At 61.3% G+C, this 14,942-nt stretch overlaps 2 protein-coding genes across 2 annotated transcripts in view; one reads left to right on the plus strand and one right to left on the minus strand.

Annotated features, from left to right (window-relative positions):
• The window catches only part of VSIG10L2 (V-set and immunoglobulin domain containing 10 like 2), a 23,173-nt gene extending 21,747 nt beyond the window's left edge, over positions 1–1,426 (plus strand). The window contains 4 exon segments of the mRNA XM_027772704.1: positions 449–571; positions 665–695; positions 767–816; positions 942–1,426. Of these exon segments, the coding sequence (XP_027628505.1) occupies positions 449–571; positions 665–695; positions 767–816; positions 942–1,036 (299 nt within the window). The 3' untranslated portion in view covers positions 1,037–1,426.
• A 1,648-nt stretch (positions 1,427–3,074) lies between these two features.
• CDON (cell adhesion associated, oncogene regulated) overlaps positions 3,075–14,942 on the minus strand; it is a 55,923-nt gene continuing 44,055 nt past the window's right edge. The window contains 3 exon segments of the mRNA XM_027772705.1: positions 3,075–4,662; positions 6,366–6,586; positions 14,071–14,150. Of these exon segments, the coding sequence (XP_027628506.1) occupies positions 4,622–4,662; positions 6,366–6,586; positions 14,071–14,150 (342 nt within the window). The 3' untranslated portion in view covers positions 3,075–4,621.

A 14,942-nucleotide genomic window follows, 5' to 3' on the forward strand; every position in this document is an offset into this window, starting at 1 on the left:
CGCTCCCGGGGGTGGTGGTTAGCCATTGGCCTCGCCTGTCCTCCAGGGCGGCCGGCGCCTCCTCCCCCAGAGCACCGCGTCTCTCCCTCTCCCCTCCCCCCTCGGCCCTTGGGAGCCTCTCGGCCATCCCTTGCCCACCCCTCCCCCCAGGGGCACCGTAACAGCTGGAGCTGGCAGAACGCGGAGGGAGGGAGGGCGGGTGCTGCCAGGGAGAGCAGGAGCCACTCTGTGCCTCATTGCCCTCCTCGCCCCCCACCCCGCCTCCACCTGCCATGGCCTCTCCTGTGGCCACACCCGCCAGGGCAGCCAGGCTTCAGCTTTCTGGGCCAGAAACAGAGCTGTGGCCGGGACTCGGCTACCCAGCCACCACTGGCCGGGGCCCGTCAGCGGGGGCTAGGTGCTGGCACTGCCCCCCGCTGCGGCTCTGAAACCCGTGCTGCACCCCCAGTGGACCCTCCGTTCAGCGCCTACCCCGCGGTGCTCGGGGCAGCAGGCACAGGTATGGTGGTGGCGACGGTGGCCTCCCTGCTGGTGTTCCAGTACGCAGCCCGGCACCCCGAGACCTTTCCCTGTGAGTGGGGATGGCAGGACCACCCTTAGCGCCCACGGGGAACCTGGGTCAGAGCCTGGGGGCTGCTGAGTGCCGCCTCTCCCCGCCCCACAGGCCTCGGGCAGTGGCTCAGCCCCACGTGAGTGTGGGACCGCCTTTCAGGGGCTGGGCTTCCCCTCTGGCTAGGAGCCATGCTCACCGCCCCACCCCACCCAGGGACCACAGTCAAGGGAGGGCTTCAAGGGGAAGCGCCCAGGCCCAGGCAGGTGAGTCTCCCCGGGACGGCTTCTGCCCGCCCAGTGCTGGTTGCCGGCAGGACGCGCCGCTCCAGTGCTCTGGAAACTTCCGGGATGGCCCAGGGCATCGCTCTGCCCACCTCCGCTCCTTACAGGCATCGGGACACCGCCCACCGCCCCGGGTTCGGAGCCTGCGCAGGACCCCGAGGCCCCAGTGAACCTCACCATCACAGTGACCACCACACCGTGAGGCCAGCGAGGACGGCAGAAGGGCAGAGGCAGGCAGGTGGGCAGGTCCTAAAACCGAGGCCACTCAGACACCAGCTGCCCCTGACCGGCTTCCATCTACGTAACAGGTGAGGCCCACCTGCAGGCCCTCAGCACCCCGGCTACCAGAGAAGTCAGCCCATTGTGCGGAGACAGACGTGGCAGGACGACGCAGTCCCTGAACCAGCCAGGCCCTGCTGGAGCGTGGGGCCATGGTACCAGTGTCCGCGGGCTGCACCGTTCCCAAATAAACCAACCTGCTATTGTCCCTGACACGCCATTCCGACCACGGTCCTGGGCAGAGACGGGCAGCTGGGCCCAGATTTGGCTGGTGCAAAGGAGTGTGTGTCCCCGTCACGTGTGGAGGATTGGCAAGGTCTGCAGAGCCATGCCCGCCGGCGGAGTGGAGGCCTCAGAGACGCAGCTGCCTGCCTCGCCGGGGCCCAGCTGCACTGGCGCTGCCAGCATGTCCCAGGAGCTAGAGCGTGTGAGTGCGTGTGCACGTGGCTCAAGTCCAGGCCAGACACAAATGAGGGCTTGTCCCACGGGCACCAGGGGCCGGGCCACCCCAGCAGGAAGGCAGCGGTGCCTGCAGAGACCAGGGTCAGTGAAGGAGGGCCTTCCTGGGGCTCCGGCGTCCCCGGAGGTGCTCGGGACAGGGCTGAGGTCTCTGAAAGGTGCACTTGAACATGGACGGAAGGCGGAAGGACTGCTGGTCCTGACCCAGGCACCAGGAGCCTCCGCCTCGTAAGGCAGGAGAACGAGGCTTCCCAGGGACCTCCCCGAGTCCACACGGACACCACCCCAGAGGCCGACAGGCCAGGCGTGAGGCAGGGCTGCCCCCGTCATCTCTGGAGGCTGGGCTGGCCTCCACCCCGCCCTCCCCTCCGCTAAGCCGCAGCACCTGCGTGGGTCTGCGTCCAGAGCCTTGCGGTCAGAACGGGGGCTCTCAGCACCCACGGGCCCCCAGTGGGGGTCGCGGGCTGCAAGGACACGCGGGAAGCCGCTCTGCACAGCAGGGACGCCGCCGGCCCATCCTCACGGCTGCTCACCTGAGAGCAGCACTCTCTTACCGATGACGTAAATTGTGTCGGCCAGGTGAGGCCTGCCGTGGTCACACCACTTAAAACACAGCTTCACACACAAGGCCACAACTCCGAGGAAGTAAAACACACTATTCCACATGACACAAAACATGCACCTCAGTCACGTGGTAGAAAACACACAGGTGGCACTGAACGAGGAACTGGACCTCTCTGGGGGTGTCATGAGAGTGACGTGAGGCACCCAGGACAGACATGCTGGCCTTCACTGAGGTGACCTCGGTACCACTGCTCAGGAAACTCGCTGAGGAAGCTTTGGGACCCTGCAGCCCAGCACTGCATGCACGTCAGCCCACAGCGCGTCTGCAACAAGGGGAAGGCCAGGGGAGGGAGATGGCGCACCTGAGGGACCGTAACGTCATCGCCATCACGGGCTAGGGACCACACCTAACTCCAGGCTCGAAGGACGCAGCCTCAGCCGTGTCACGACCCTGAGCTGGCGAGGCCGCGGTTCTGGCGGGACAAGCCCGGGACAACTGCAATGGGCAGGCCCCCACAGAGGGCAGACTGTGGCCGGAGCCTCAGAGGACATAACGGCAGGTGGCAGCAGCATGCAGGCTGGCCCCCCAGAAAGCCTGCAGCTTCTGGACACGGCTGGCCTACCCGGAGAACCCATGGCTTCTGGACATGGGCTGGCCCAGCCCGAGAGCTTGCGGCTTATAGAATGCACAGGGAAAGGGGAGGGACAGGTGACAGCCTGGCAGACCAGCACAAGGTCAGGCTCGGGGGATCACTGGCTGCTTGGGGACCCGACGGGTAAATGCAGGAAGCCCGGAGCATGGTGCCTAGCACACGGCAGTTGCTCGGCAACCCTTGTGCCACCTGCTGCCTGTCCTGCGAAGTGACAGGAGGCAGGCCGGCTCTCAGACCACGCGGAAAGTTCAGAACGACTCACGCTGCAGGGACCGCGACTCCCAGTGACAGGCAAACACGTGTATTTGTGTCTCTCAATACAGAGGCGTCTTATAAATAGAACAGGACACAAGGAATAACACTTAAAACAGCGTCACCGACAATGTAACTGCCGCCACGCGCTGCCCTCCCGCTGGGCTCAGCTCCTGCCCTCGCAGATGAAGTCCGGTCTGCCCGGGGCTCACGCTCACGGTTGGCTGGACCAGAAGCGCCAACGGGCATGCTCCATTTTCAGGAATTCGTCTGTGGCCGGGCGCTGCCTGCTGGGCCCGGTCCTCGGCTCATCCCCATTCCCCCTCCGAAGTCCCTGCATGTGCAGACAGAGCCCAGGACCAACGCAGATGCTTCCCTGCTCTGCTCCCGAGGCAGGCGCGGGGCGAGGGGCACGGGTGGGCCGAGAGAAGCTGCCTGCCTTGGCACTTGGCCTGGCTGCTCCGTCACAGAAGCTGCAAACCAGGCTCCACGGAACCGCACGACCCTCGCCGGGAGCTCTGGTCCTTCCCGGGGTGTGGGGGCGCAGCCCAGAAACGTGTGGCCAGGACGGGGGGCCGGGCTCCGTGACGGGAGAAAAGCTTTCCAGTGGTGGCCGTGGGTGTCGTCCTTGTCACCACGGGCAGCGGCGAGGTCTGCATGCGTCCACTGACAGACGTGCAGGAGCTGCTTACACACTGACGTGTCTAACGCCTCTTCTCCGGGTCTCCATCGGTCCCGATGCACAGCTCTGGGGCTGCTGCCAGGCCACGAATGAGGCTGTCCTGAGGGTGGTGTGGCCCGCCCTCCAACGTGGGACACACGGGGCCCCCGGGCCCCCCAAGGCCTTTTTCTGCACGGCACCACCTCACTGATTCTGTTTTTACTGTTTAAGCAACCACTTCAAAGTCCTGCTCTGTCCCTACCCAGAAACTGCCATGGGGCCCCACGCACCTGTTCTGTGGCTCCTGGCATCGTTGTCCTCCTGGCAGTGGCTCTCTGTGCACACTGCCACACGCGACCAGAGTGGCCTGCAGTGCCCACGTGACACAGGGAGTCCCTGGGTCATGTGAGCGCGCCTGGGAACCCACTCTCCTAGAGGCCAGACCCACGGCTACAAACACAGGCCACCAGGGCGGCGACCTCAGCAGTCCCCACAGCAGGAGACGGCTCTCCCTGTGAAGACAGGACAGGTGTGGGCTGGAGGACCTGTCCACCCTGTGTGCCCACTGTCACTCCGGTTCTTGGGGTCGGTCGGGACTGGCCCCCACTCCCGGGTGAGGGAAGCCATGCAGAGCAAGGACACTCCTACTGAGGCGGAGCAAGGGGGAGGATTTTCCAGGCGTATATGCTCACGGCACACGCCAGGCAGCGGCGACGGCTGCACGCGTCCACCGACAGAGGTGCAGGAGCTGCTTAGACACTGACGTGTGCAAAAGCTACGGGGAGAGACGGCCCCTGCTCTGGTCGCAGTGTGTCCTCACTCAGCTCCCAGCCCCTGTGCTGCAGTCGCTGGCTCGAAGCGGGTGTGCGTCACGGCGTCCTCAGGAGCCACGCGCTGCGGCAGGTGGGAGCGTCCAGCCTCAACTCCTGCTGTCTGTTTCGGAGCGGACACTGCAGTCTCCTGCAGATGGAAAGGCTGGAGCGTTAGGAGACGCCTGAGGTGCAGGGCGGGGCCAGACTGGCTGGGAAGGCCCTCGATCCAGCCCCCTTTCCTGGTCTCTAAGACCGTGTGAGCGGCCTTGAGAACCCCAGGGCTGACGGCGGCAGAGCCGGACCTGGCGCCCTGAGAGGTGTCCTGCGTGGGAGAGGCACTCCCTGAGCACAGCGGCGCCCCCGGGACCTGGGACGGGCGGAGGCTGAGGGTGGGTCTGGGAGGGGAACTGGTGGAGGTGCCCCTGCCCTGCCCGTCTCTGCCTCTCTCATGAATGTAACGAAGAAATACGTTTGCGCACCCCCACACCCCTCAGAGCATCGCCTTCCCTTCCAAAGGAGTCTTCAAAAAGTTTGTGCAAAATACAGATTAAGAAAAGACTATGAGGGAACCAATAGTTAGCGTGATGGCTATGTCGCTGGACTCCCACGTATTCGACCGTGGTTCGCATCCCAGACCCGGTGGCTTAAAACTCACGCCGGGCGCGTGTGCGTGCGTGCCCAAGATCCCGAGAGGAGAACGGAGGAGAAGGGATTGCGGCGTGGCCATCCCCCCTGGGGGGCGACTTCTCGCTTTCTGTCTCTATGTCTCTCTCTGTCTGTCTGGCGAGCGCATGCGCCCTACAGTGAAAATCTCTCCAAAAAAAAGAAAAGAAAAGTGTGTGCATGGATTCCAGTATTTTTTCACACCAGAAAAAACTTATTTTCACTCCATCCTCCCACAAACTGTTTTTCTTTTCTTTTCGAAGAGGTTTTTGCTATAGAGCATGTACTCTCGCCAGAAAGACAGAGACAGAAAGCGAGAAATGACCCCCCCCCGAGGGATGGTCACGCCGCAATCCCTTCTTCTCTATTCTCCTCCTGGGATCTTGGGCACACAAGCACATACACCCAGCGTGATTTTCTTTTACCTTTTGAACCGCGGTCACTACGTGGGAGTCCAGCGACATAGCCATTACGCTAACTGCTGGTCCCTCTCCCATAAACTTTTAATCTTTTTATAATTAATTCATTTCTTATTAATTATAGGATATGTCTACTTGCCAGAGAGAGACAGAAAAAGAGGCCAGTGAGAAATGGCTGGGGGATGACTCACAGCCCCTCCTCCTCCAGTCTCCTCTCGGGATTTGGGGCAGGCATGCTCACAGAGCAGCATGTCTAGGGTGCTGGGTCTGGGACTCGAACCACAAAGCTGGCTATGTGAGATCCAGTACCTTAACCTTCCATACCTGCTGGCCCTCGCACGACATTGTTTTTTTGGGGGTGGAGGTTTTTGCCTTAGGGTACACGCACTCATCCGGGAGAGAGACAGAGACGGTGAGCAGGAAAGTGAGAAATCACCCCCTGGGGGGAAGGCCACGCTGCAATCCTTTCTCCTCCACCCTCCTCCTGGGGTCCTCGGCAGACACACACACAGCCCGGAGTGAGTTTCAAGCACTGAGTCTGGGACTCGAACCACGGTCATGTAGGACTCCCGAAATGTAACCACTATGCTGGTCCCGAGCTTTCCTACACACTTTCTGAAGGCCCTTGTACTGTTCTCAGCTAAGAATGACCTGGGAAGTACAAGTCAGCATACCCCTATACCTATGAGGGTCAGCTGTGCCCGCCCCGCCCCTGCGCCAGGCCGGCCGTGCCCGCCCTGTGCCCTGCTGAGCCCCACGCCCCTCCTACCCTCTAGGCAGCAAAGACGCTGAGCAGGTACCAGCACCGCCTCGCCCTTGACGCCCTCCTCAGGTAACCGGCCACCATCAGGTATGCTGGGGGCCAGGCACACGGGCATCTTCGAGCCGCCGAGAGGCTTCATTTCCAAACTGTCCTGCGGATGAGGTGTGGCCAGGGTGGCCCGGGGGAGGGGGCTGCTGCTGAAAGTGCCGCTGGCTTTGGAGAGACACCTGCGGGGTTTGGACCGAAGGCAACTGGGTGTACGGGGCTGATCGTCTTAAAAGGCCCATTCTGCAATATCGTTCAGCATTTCGTATTTGTATCCTTTTCGTATGTTTATTTTTTAGTTTTTGCTATAAGGCGCATGTGCTATCAGACAGACACGGGAGAGAAGAGGGAAACCGCCCGAGGGGGTGGCCACGCCCCAATCCCTTCTCCTCTAGTACCTTCTTGGGATCTGGGGCACGCACGCACACAGCCAGTGTGATTTTCAAGTCGCCTGGTCAGGGACTCAAACCACATAGCTGGCCAAGTGGGATCTACCGCCTTAACCTCCACGCCACTTGCTGGCCCATATCCACAGCTGAAGAAAAATGGATGCGGGGACCAGCAGGTGGTGTGGTGGCTAAGGTGCTGGACACTCCCACGTGGCCGATCACCGTTCGAGTCCCAGACCTGGTGGCTGGCTTTCTCACTTTCTCTCTCTCTGGTCAAATTAAAATAAATGAAGGAATATACATAAAAGTGATCAACAATTTAAAAATGGATGCTTAAAGGTAACTAGATACTGGGCCAGCCCCAAGGTGCAGCAGCCACGCCCAGTGCACCGGGAGGCGGCCCATGTGCTGGCCTGTGGCTTGGCCTGAAAACCACAGTGGGCACACATGCGTGCACGCCCCAGATCCTGAAGGGGTGGAGAAATGTGGGAGCAGAGACGGCGGTGACCACAGCCCACGGGCGGGCTTCCTCCGGTGGAGACAGCAGCAACCGATTATTCCACACGTGGAGAATGCAACCGCAGCAGGAGTGGGCCGGGACTGGAGAGTGCTGCGAGGAGGAGCAGCAACGCCGGACCGGGCACCAACTCGCCCGACTCAGGCCACCCTCAGGGTCTGTGACTTGCCGACTCAGCCCACCCTCAGGGTCCCCCACACTCGCTGGGACTCAGCCCACCCTCAGGGTCTGCAGTGACTCACCGGACTCAGCCCACCCCTACCCTCAGGGTCCCCCACACTCGCTGGGACTCAGCCCACCCTCAGGGCTCCCCGCCTGTCACAGTCACCAGTGCAGGGGTGAGTGGGGGAGGGAGGGCAGGGAGTGGGGAGGGCTGGCTGGCCCAAGGTCAGGAGCACCTCGCAGCCCTGCAGGGAGCTGGCAGAGAGGGGAGAGGGGTTCCCGCCAGGGGCTTCCCCTCTGAGCTCAGCCTCTGAGCACCAGCAGCCGCTCCCTCTCCTGCTTCCCCATCTCTGAGACGGAGCCCTCAGTTCTCAGCTCCCCAGTCTCGGGGACGCCTGGCCACGTGGACTGGAGCATCTGCTCCCAGCTCACCCCACAGCCTGGCCAGCTCCCCAACCTCCGGCTCCGCCGTGCGGGTCTCCCCATGGCCACACGCCACGCTGCTTCGCGGGTCTGTTTCTGTTGACTTTAATATTTTCTTTCTCCATAAATATAGCAATTAAGTTTTGTTTTTCGACTCTTTTTTTTACCGGGCTTTTCCATCTCATTTTCCAGCTCCGTCAGCACCGAAGGCAGCCTGCGACCCCTCCACTGAGCCCTCAGGAGTGGGGAATGCTTTTAGAACAGGCCGACCCTCCATCTCAGAGCCGGTTCAGACTGCCACGGGGTTCCTGCCGGCTTCAGCCATGCAGTTCCACCGGGGCCCACGGGCGCCTGCACAGCCCCACACCCCGGCAGCGGAGCAAAGAGATGGGCAATGATGAGAGCCGAGGGCCCCGAGGGGCCGTGACCGCGACGCCTTGGCCAACAGTGCACGTTGGGGAGGACGGTGCACGGCTCGTGGGCGCGGGCTGATGTGCATCGTCGGGGACGCGGGGACGGTGTGCAGCACGTGGGGGCGGGCTGGCGCGCTGCGTCATCGGGGACTCGGTGTAGGGCCGTGTATCCAGACTCTGCTCACAGCGGCCCCACGTGTGCAACAGAGGGCCTCGGACGGCCGCAGCCCACCTGCAGAGCGCCGGACTTCATAAAGACTTTCTCTAGCAAGGGGCTGTCAGCGAGTGACAGGCAACGGGGTCCAAGTGCCCGACACCAGGCCCCTCAGCGAGCCAGGCTGTCACTTCAGGTGGGAGGGACACGACACACACCTCTGCGGCTCTCCGAGTAGGGGTGGTCATCCTGTCCCCATTCCAGCTGTCCGCACAGCCCTGCTGTCACTGTCATAGGCAGTGTCCCTTATGACAGGCAGTGACCGCCCTCATGTCAGAGAACGCCCGGAGGGCGGCAGGGCATCCACACAGCCAGGGGCCGGCCAGACCCCGCTGGTGACGGCCTGGCCCACGGGCAACTGCTCAGCACCGCGCCGCGACTCTGCAGGGTCTGGTGGCGACGCAGGCACGAGCGACCTCCATTCCAGAGACGGCGTGGGCAGGGAGCAGTCCGTTCACGAGAGGGGCGACGAAGCCCCAGGGAGACATCCTGCCCGAACATCCCGGCCCCAGATGGTGCTCCGTGAGCAGCACGTGACAACCCTCCGGGCAGCAGGTCCCGCGGGACGTGCCCCGTGATGTCACAGCAGAGCTCAGAGACTCTGGCCAGGAGGTCCTTGTTGCGTCTGTGCGTCCTCTCTGCCCCCCTTGGCCGTAAAGGCAGGGGTGAGGTTTTTCAGTGAAGCCTAGGGCGGCCTCACAGTTTGCCGCCAGGAACTTTGGTCAGAACGATGGGGAAGGCCCAGAGGAGGCGGGACGGTGCCCACGACCACCTCTGACCGCGCTCACCTGCCCGCGCGTGATCAGGTGAGCGTGCGTCGGCCTTAAAGGACAAGAGAACCGTGTGAGCTGCCGATACCGACTTCGGCATCCGCTTCCGGAGACATGAAACCACGTGGCCACGGCGTCCCTGAGAGGGTGGGGGCTGGCCGAGGTCCTCGAGCTGAGTTAGACTGGCGAAGTGATCAGAAGCCTAATTCCAGCAGGACAAGCCATCTCACCTGTTCTAGGACAGCGCCTTGTAGCCGTAAGCACAGCCACCTAGCTAGCCACATGCGAGCCACACCTTACAAGACCTCCAGTTTAGTCCCAGACGTCTACGCGGTCGGACGGAAGTGGCTTTAACTCGGGGTGGCGTGCTGGGGTGAGGCACAGAGGGCACGGTCTACCACACAGGAGTGGCCTCCGCTCCGAACAGGGCCTGGTACTGCACGTACAGACGCCGTGTCACTGACGAGGCTTCGGGCAGAAGCAACCACGTGACCACGAAGCAGCACCGCCAGCACCTGTGTGTGAACCCGAGACCCGCGACGAGTGGCAAGAGCGGAGGGGGCTGAGCACACGTGACGCTCGAGATGCTCCTTTGATGCAAGTTCACGCGAGTGGGCACAAGCCGTCCCACACCCATCACTGGCTCATGCTGGGGGGACGCCCCGAGCCGTCTCCAGGTCGACGAAGCGGCTTTCTTACTTCTAGGCCCGAACACGCGCACTGTGAAGAGCTCAGCACCTGCGCACAGCACCTGCGAGGCACTTCCCGGGGGGCCTCATGGCCGACCACACAGCTGTGTGCGCGTAGTGTGACCACGAGCGGCTGCCCCACTATTCCCTCTCTGGTCAGCCCAGGAGGGCAGGACGACCACCAGCCTCCTGGACGTGGCTCCTGTCCTGTGCAGACGCTCCAAGTCCTGCACGCGGTGGTCAGCCTCAGTGGGGACGCTGACTGTCCCAGGTGCCACGTGCACTCCGTTCGCTGGCCTCGCCTTATCTGGGGTTCCTCGGGGGTCGGGTCCCTCCTGCCCTCTCAGCGTCCACCCTGCTAGCCCTCAGGGCATCCTTTGGGGATCAAGTCATGGGTGACTGTCATAGAGCAGTGACAACAAATGCTGGGAGTCAGAAAGGGCTGGGACCAGCAGATGGCATAATGGCTATGTCACTGGACTCCCATGTGGTCGACTGCGGTTCGAGTCCCGGACCCAGTGGCTTAAACTCACGCCGGGTGCGTGTGCGTGTGTGCCCAAGATCCCGAGAGGAGAACGGAGGAGAAGGATTGCGGTGTGGCCATCCCCCGCCCCCCGCAGGTGCGTTCTCACTCTATCTCTCTGTCTCTCTCATGAGCGCACACGCCCTATACCAAAAACCTCTCCAAAAATAAAAAATAAAAAGGGCTGAGTGCCCTGAACGCAGTGAGTCACTCACACGCGAGCTTGAAAGCACCACGCCCGGGGCCAGCGACAGCCCCCACCGTCTCCATGTGACCAGCGGAGCCGACCTCGGCAGTACCCAACTCCCCCAAAGGAGGGCGCTGCACAGTTTAAAAACAGATGAAGCCCTCCGACTCCTGGCCTGGCTGGCGAATCCGCACAGTGGACAGGGGGCTGGGGCCAGGCTTCCTTCGGCCTCAGGGCCATTTCAGAGTGACCAAGTGGCCGGGAGCTGGGGGAGTCGTAGCAAGTGGGCTTGCTGGGAGAGAGGGCCAGGTGCCCAGACCCACGGCTGTACTCCTTCTTCACAGCCCAGCCGGGGAGGGCGAACCCAGGCCTGAGCTACACTGCACGAGGGATGCAGGCAGCGCACGCTGCCCAGTGGGTAAGGGAGCTGGACCCGCACGGCCGACTCGCTCGCTCTCTCTGTCTCAGCAGCCACCAGGAGGACCTCAGGGTTCTCTGCACTCTCCTGCCCCAGTGCGGGGCTGTCAGGGCAGGTTTCCCGGGGCGGGTGACAGAGGGACCTTGCAGTCCCAACACAGGCTATCCGCACGCAGAACCCAGAGGTCCCCTGCAGGACCATGTCCCCGAGCACGCCCTGCAGCTGCCTCCCGACGGTCAGCCTGCTCCTGGCAGCTTCCCTGATGAACTGCGGCCCCTTCCACGCCAGTGCTTCCTGCCCGTCCCAGGCTCTCCAGGCCCTGCAGGCCGGTTTCTTGCTCCTCCCCAGGAGGCTTCTCGGCTTGGTGCTCCGTTAGTTCCATCCGGGTCCTCCCTCCTCTCTCTGTTTCCAAGACCAATGGTGACTAGCCCGGGTTTAAAGTCGATCCCTGCCAATGAAGCTAGCCAAGCAGCTGGTGCACACTTCTGATAGCACACCCCGCTCTCCACGGCGCCTGCCGGTCCACGCCCGCTCTCCACTGGCGCCCTCTGGTGCTCAGAGGGCTGGAAAGGAGTGGAGAGCTGGGGGCTTATTTCATACAATCTGCTTCACTCTTTTTTTGTATTTAATCATTATTTTATTTTTCTTTATTTATTTTAATTTGACCAGAGAGGAACGGAGTGAGAAAGAGAGAGAGAGAGCAAGACAGCAAGCTGCCGGGTCGGGACTCAAACTATGGTCAGCCACAGGGGAGTCCAGAGCCCTTGACCACCTGCCACCTGCCACTGCCGGCCTCAGTGCATCTGCTTAACTCTGGAATGTCCAAGCTACACGAGGCCCTCCCCTTACGCCTGAAGTAGGGGACTGGCCTCGGGGCGCCGCGCTGACGTCTCAGCTGCTCACAGAGCTGTCGTGTGTGACTTCTCTCTCCCGTTCTTTAGCTGCCACGGGGCACGTGCACTCACCAGAGAGATGGAGAAGGCGAGGTCACAACCCCTCTCCCCCACTTGTGCATCCTATCAGGATGTGGGCATGCACGCACACATGCCTGGTGTACTGTTGAAGCCGCCGGCACTGGGATTTGAACCTCAGGCAAGCCGTGCAGGATCTGGCTCCCTCAGTCACTAGGCTATAGGGTCGTCCCCATGTTATTGCTCTTACATCACAGAAAGGCTCCAAAGTTCAAGATAGCAGAACGCAGCGAGGCACGTGGTCACCCATGACACGCCATGGACACACCAGGCCTGGACCCACTCGACATGGCTGGCCGGCACGCACGGAACCCTCTCAGCTGCTCTGCACTCGTCACCCGCTACCCGGGCCGGACCAGAAGGCGGTTTCCTCTCTGGGGAGGTACCACGGAAAACGGCTGGGTCAGCGGGTGGGTAATGCAGCAGGATCCCACACAGCCGGCTCAGTTCAAGCCTCGGACCTGAAGCTTGAAAACCACGCTAGGCATGTGCACGTGTGCCCAAGTCCCGAGAGGAGCATGAGTAGACAGGCTCAGCACGCAGCCACCCTGGGGTGCCTTCTCGCTCTCCTGCTCTCTCTGCCAAGCACACGCACCCTAAAGCACACAGAAACGGGGAGGCGGTGGGGGGCTCAGTGCCTTGTTCCTTCAAAGCCCACTCCGAGAAGCACAGTCAAGTCTAAACCAGAGAAGGCAGAGGAAGAGACCGTGGAGCAGTGAGCCCAGGACTCCACAAGGAAAAGGCCCTGCAGAGACCTTAGCTCCCGGTCCGGGGAGTCAGAAGTGACCAGAGCCCGTGCCCAGCACGGGCTAACAACGCCTGCCTGACGTGGCCCCTTTCGGAGCACGCTGCTGTGGGCCTCTGCTTCTGGGCTGACCAGAAGCCTAAGTTCTGGTTCTAACAGCTCCCAGACACCACTCTGAACCTTTTAATTCATTCAAAAGATACAGGTCGAGCCCCAAATCAAAAATGAAACCCCTCAATCCTCGTTATTTCATGCTCTTGCACAATGGTTCACATTGTGCAGTTTGAGAACAGGGACCGGTATGATCATTCTGCAAAAGAAAGATTTCTCTTCTTTCTTTCTTTTAATGATTATTTTATTTAACTTTATTTATTTAAATTTGGCCAGAGGGGGACACAGCAAGAGAGAGGGAGAGAGGGGAAAAGTGAAAAAGCAAGCCACCAAGTCCGGGACACAAATTGTGGCCGGCCATGTGGGGGTCCAGCCTCCTTAACCACCATGCCATTAGCCGTCCCCTAAAAAAAGATTTCTAACACAACTTTAATACAACAAAAACGTGCTAATCCCATTAATACAAACAACCAGAATATGAGCGCTCTCTGAGCGTGTGCATGGGCCGGACGGTGGTGCTGCAGCCCAGCATCGCCCAGCGAGGGCTCCTCTTGGGCTCCCGGCCAGGGGCGAGTGGGGCCAGCCGGCTGGGGGGCCCGCAGTACCGAGACCCTGCAGGTGCTATCATCTAACTGTGGAAGATGCACTTTAACGCAGCCATGTGTAGGCTTTCTTGTGAGACACTGTGAGTGCACACAGCTTTTAAAATTAAACACATCGAAAGTAGGAATTTGCTACTGAAGATTTTAATTGAAGAAAAAGCACTCAGTAGTCTGGTGGGGCATTTCGGTACTTGCTATGAAAAATAACAATCACACACACACACACAGGTCCGCCCCAACACTCCCATGCATCCCCTGGGAGAGGGTGACGGTGGGGTAGGAGAGCCTGAGCACAGGGAGCGACACTCCGATGCTCAAACACATCAAGCCCGTCTGCCTCGGGTAGAAGCGAAGTCCTCCGTGTGGTAGGACGGCTGAAGGAGCCGAGCACAGAGACCCGCACGCAGGGGTCACAGCAGCACACCCTGGGCTCACGGCTGCGACTCCGAGCTGTGACCTCAGGGGGACCTCCGGGAACATCCTTCCCCCAGGGGAAACACGGCTGCCCACGCCCACGCCCAGCACGGCCTACCTGTTGTTGTTCCGGCAGTTCCGGCAGCTCGCGCACTGCAGGGTGTCCATGTACGTCGGGACGGCCGCGTACAGCCCGCCCTGCGGGAGCACAGAGAGAGAGCGGCGCTCAGACCGTGCTCGGGCACCGCCACGGCCGGCACGTGGCCACCGCCCTCGCTGCATCCACGCCGGTCCGCCTCCACCTTACATGCGCTCTGAGATGCAACGCCCTTTCTCTGTATTGTAAAAAGGCGAGTGAACGAGGGAGGAGCTTCGTCACTTCCCCTCCACGTCTCAAAGCTAACGGCCCTCCGGCCGACCTCCGTCTCCACCTCCTCCACGTGCTTACTCTTCTCGCCGAGGGCAGGGCTTCACCTGACGCCCCTGCAGCAACAGGGCATGAGGCCGCAGGGGGACTCAGTGACGCACCTGTTCCTGCTCCTGCAGCCACGTCCCGAGCCATGTCCTTCCACAAAGAACAATGAACTCCGCTCCCTCTGGTAATCAGATGCACGGGGCGAATTCGGTGTTTTCCCTACTACACACAAAGCTGGCTCAGGGAAGTCATTAGATTCCGGCTCTATAACACAAACGTGTCTCACAGTGCTGCCATCCAAATGTAGAATTTTACTAAACTGTTACTAACGCTGACTGGAGACACCGTAGACTTCCATTATCCGTCCGATGACACACTACGGAAGCGCTTCACCCCGCCATAAAGACACCTGCTTGATTACAGTACCGTGGAGGCGCACCGCCCAACGCCAGAGACCACGCTCCCCGCTCGGAGGCCTCCGGAGCCGGCAGCGACCTACATATGCCGGCCATTCGATTCCAATTTCTTTTTTTTTTTTTTTTTTTTTTGAGAGCTTTTCGCTATAGGGCAAGGGC

Source organism: Tupaia chinensis, unplaced genomic scaffold (genome assembly GCF_000334495.1).
Source record: "Tupaia chinensis unplaced genomic scaffold, TupChi_1.0 Scaffold000037_4, whole genome shotgun sequence".
NCBI classification, from domain to species: domain Eukaryota; kingdom Metazoa; phylum Chordata; class Mammalia; order Scandentia; family Tupaiidae; genus Tupaia; species Tupaia belangeri.